The sequence below is a fragment of the Empidonax traillii genome, unplaced genomic scaffold (genome assembly GCF_003031625.1).
Source record: "Empidonax traillii isolate 1590-97213 ecotype Southwest subspecies unplaced genomic scaffold, ASM303162v1 scaffold887:size345335, whole genome shotgun sequence".
Classification (NCBI taxonomy): domain Eukaryota; kingdom Metazoa; phylum Chordata; class Aves; order Passeriformes; family Tyrannidae; genus Empidonax; species Empidonax traillii.
The window spans coordinates 92392-96145 of NW_020956080.1; the positions used below are offsets into that span (position 1 = coordinate 92392).

General features: G+C 64.3%; 1 protein-coding gene across 1 annotated transcript in view; it reads right to left on the reverse strand.

Annotated features, from left to right (window-relative positions):
* Positions 1–14: 14 nt before the first annotated feature.
* Positions 15–3754, reverse strand: part of LOC114067234 (putative sodium-coupled neutral amino acid transporter 8) — a gene marked incomplete at its 5' end in the record, with an annotated part of 4866 nt that continues 1126 nt past the window's right edge. The window contains 7 exons of the mRNA XM_027902531.1: positions 15–100; positions 1613–1812; positions 1897–2044; positions 2162–2276; positions 2526–2583; positions 2960–3064; positions 3204–3357. Coding sequence (XP_027758332.1) covers positions 15–100; positions 1613–1812; positions 1897–2044; positions 2162–2276; positions 2526–2583; positions 2960–3064; positions 3204–3357 — 866 coding nt within the window. The remainder of the gene's footprint in view (positions 101–1612; positions 1813–1896; positions 2045–2161; positions 2277–2525; positions 2584–2959; positions 3065–3203; positions 3358–3754) is intronic.

Genomic DNA, 3754 nt, shown 5'->3' on the forward strand with positions numbered 1-3754 from the left:
CTCTCTGCAGGGTCTCAGCCTCCTCTGCCAGGCTCCTCTGCACCGTTCCCAGGGGATGCTGAGGAGCTCAGCAGCCCCTCTGGCCCAACCCCAGGGACCACTGCAACGACACACAAATCTCAGTCAAAAGCCTTGCAGATGCCACCACGAGATCATTCCCAGCTCTGCCTGTGCCCAGCGGCCCCACTGAGGGAGCACAGATCCACATCCACCCACCTTGTGCTCGGCACAGCCATGCCCCCAAACCCATCCTATTGCCTCATGCTTCTTACCCTTCCCCTCCCCATCTCCATCCCCAGTTCTGCCACCCATCAGTCTGCACCTCCTTGTTTCCCTCTCCCCAGACACACAGCCCCCACCTCCAGTGGATGCCCTGGGATGCAGCACTCACCCCCAACCCTGCTGCTGCTCCGTGGGGTCATCAGCGCTGTGCTCCTTCCCAAACTGCCCCAGGCCAGCGGGGACGGTCCCCTCGCAGTCTTCATCACCCCAGCTTCTGTTGTCCCCTCTCCTTGTGACAGGCTCGTGCTGTGGCAGGTGTCCCCAGGGGACTTCTCCAAGCCCTTGTCACCTCACCTCACCTCCTGACTCGGCCCTTCCAGCACTTTGGCAGCTTTGGGGGCACCCTTGGTGGTACCCTCACTCCTGCCCAGACAGCCATGGAGCCCCAGGACACCCTCCTGACCAAGACTCCAAGGTCCTTGGGTGCTCCCTCCACTCACCATGGGGGACAGGACCCCTCCACACACATGACCTCCATCCTCACTCAGACTCTGCTGCTCTCCCGGGGGCACTGCAGACACACTTAACACACACCCCAAAACTTGCCAGCACCATGTCCGGTCCCCCTGCCATGGGCTCCTGCTGTGCCCCAGCCTCTCAGGACAAGAGCGGTGATGGGGACACTGCCCTGGCACAACAGACACTGAACACCCCACGGCTGCCTGCCTTGGGGCACCTCTGCCACCCAACCTGAGCCCCAGCTTGACCCCACCTCAGCCCTCACCAGTGTCCCAGTGCCACCAACACCACAGCTCTTTTGCCCCTACAGTTACTCTGGTACCAGGACATCTCCCTGATGCCTGGGCACAGCCCTGGTACTCGGGTACACCCCAGATACCTGGGCACAGCCCTGGTACTCGGGTACACCCCAGATACCCAGACACAACCTCGATAGCTGGGTACAACCCCCTTGCCTGGGCACATCCTGATACCCTGGCACAGCCCCAGCAGAGCACTTCCCTCCACACCCAAATCCCCTCTTGCAGGGTTCCACCCTGGCCAGGGTGACCACCAGGGATCTGCCTGGGCCGTGGTTCCTGGCCTGCCATGCCCTGCCCTTGCCCCTGCCCCTTGGCTCTCCCCGCGCCGCCGCAAACGCAGATAACTCACTTTTTGCGTGGTCCCAGGCTGCGGGTCCCGGTCATGCACACCAGGCACAGCCCTGCTGTCAGGGCAGGAGCTCAGCCCCTCTGCCACAGTACCCTGACCCAGCCCCGCTGGGGCATTCCCAGCCCTGCACCCCCAAACGGGGCCAGGATGGGCCCCCCACCACCCCAGCGACGCTCCCGGCACCGGCAGAGCCCTTCCCCCCCTCCTCCTGCCTCCTTGCCTGGGAAGATGAAGATGAAGAAGGCGCTGATGCCCCCGATGAGTTCGATGACCTTTCCGATGTCGGGGACGGACAGGGCGATGGTGAGGGTGGCACCCATCCAGGTGACAGTCAGTGCCACCCGGCCCCGCCGCTCCTGCGCCTCGGGCGCCGCCGCCGCCCCGCGCTTGGGGGGTGCCCACAGGTCCCTCACCACAGACCTGCAAGAGGGGATCGGGGGGCTCGTGGCACCCAGAGCAGCTGCACCGGCTGGGGGGGCACCCAGCCCGTCCCCACCCCCTCACCTGCCCAGCAGCACCACGATGGGGTAGATGGTGACGATGGAGACGCCGAAGAGCAGGCGGGCGACGATGACGAGCGGGTCGTTCCCCGGGTAGGACATGAGCACGTCGGACGCCACGGCCTCGCCGAAGGTCAGGTAGCCATAGAGCCCTGCTGACAGGGAGGGTGAGCAGGACAGGACAGAGGAGCCCCAAGGAGGATGGGGGAGCCATGGGCAGAGGGGACCCCCGGGACAAGGAGAGGGTGAGGGGTTTGGTGCTGGGTTACCGGTGAGGGAGTAGATGAGCAGGCAGATGAGCATGGAGAGCACAGACACAGTGATCCAGTGGGAGAAGCTCTGGTTGCTCATGCTGCTGTAGATGGCCACACATGCCTCGTGGCACTGCAAGGCAAGGGGGAGTGGTGCTGGGGCCCCATGTAGGGACACCCCCCCTCCCAGCATCATCCCTGTCACCTATGGGTGCCCTGCCCTGCTCTGTCCCATCCCCAGGGACTTGCATCCTGCCCTGCAGCCACCTCTGGTGACGGCCACAAGTCCCCTTCCCTGCAAGCTCCCCTTCAAGGGATGGCAGCCCCATGGTCTGGGATGGCGTGGGAGGCTGCCAGCACTGCCCTGGCAGCTGAGACCTACCTGGAAACCAAAGCAGATGGTGGGAACGACACTGAAGATGGAGGCCCAGGAGGAGGACCTGTGGCATGTGGGGAGGAAGCAGAGTGGAGGGTGTGAGGCTCACAAAAGCAGAGGTGGCATAAATTGTGCAGCCTGGATGCCACCAAGGGAGCCTCCTGCACGGTGATTTTGGGAGAAAGGGGAATTGCTGGAGTAAAAAATGGGGCTGGGAGCTGCTATCCACCTACCACTATTGTGTGCTGTCCCCAGCTCCCCCTCTGCCCCACACACACGGGGCCCAGGACCACCCCTGCCCTACCTGCAGCCCTGCCCTACCTGCAGCCCTGCCCCACCTCCAGCCCTGTCCCACCTGCAGCCCTGCCCCTGCCACTGCTGATGTCATGGAGGTCAGGGCAGGTCAGGTCTCAGGAGAGACACGGGGCTGACCCCCTTACCTGGAGCGCTGGGGTGGGTTGCTCAAGCTCAGGCTCTCTGTCTCCAGGTAGTATTTCAGGATGATGACCAGAGTGAGGTAGCAGGCGGCCAGCGTGCCCAGGATGCTGCCAGGACATGGGAGAGTGTCAGCACGCAGCTGGGACAAAGGGAGAGGGGGTCCCATGGCCCCACAGGTTCCCAGGAGAAAACCTGGCATATAGGGTACCCAGGGGGGAGCAACCCCAGGGATCCCCCAGGTGGTACCTGGAGTACTTCTGGAAGCCAATCTCCCTGGGCACAGAGAGCGGGAAGATGACGAGGACACAGAGAGCAGAGAGGGTGAAGCGCTGGTCCACGTACCAGGGGGGCAGCTGGGGGACCCCGCTCAGGGTCACGTTGGGGTACAGCGAGTCGCACACTGTGGGGGCAGAGGGGGTTCAGCTGCACCCTGAAAGGTGGCCCAGGGGGCTCGGGAGCATCACACTATGGCAGGAGCCCCAGGCCCAGGGAGTGCCACGTTCCCAGAATTTGCAGGAAAAGCCTGGGCTGAGCCCAGCCCACCCTGGGACCAGCTTCCCTCGCTGCCGAGAGCTGCCGGCCCCAAGCGAGCCCCAAACGCGGTGGGCGAAAACAACTCACGTTTCTCCAGCTGGTCGCCCACCACTCTCAGAAGGGCCACGGAGATCATGAAGAGGTTGAGGAGGAAGCAGACCTCGCAGAGCTTCCCCACGGCCGCCCCGCACACCGCCCGCACCACCCCCTGGTAGGTGGGCTGTGCGCTGAGAGCCGCCGCATAGCCCAGCACCGCCAGCCCG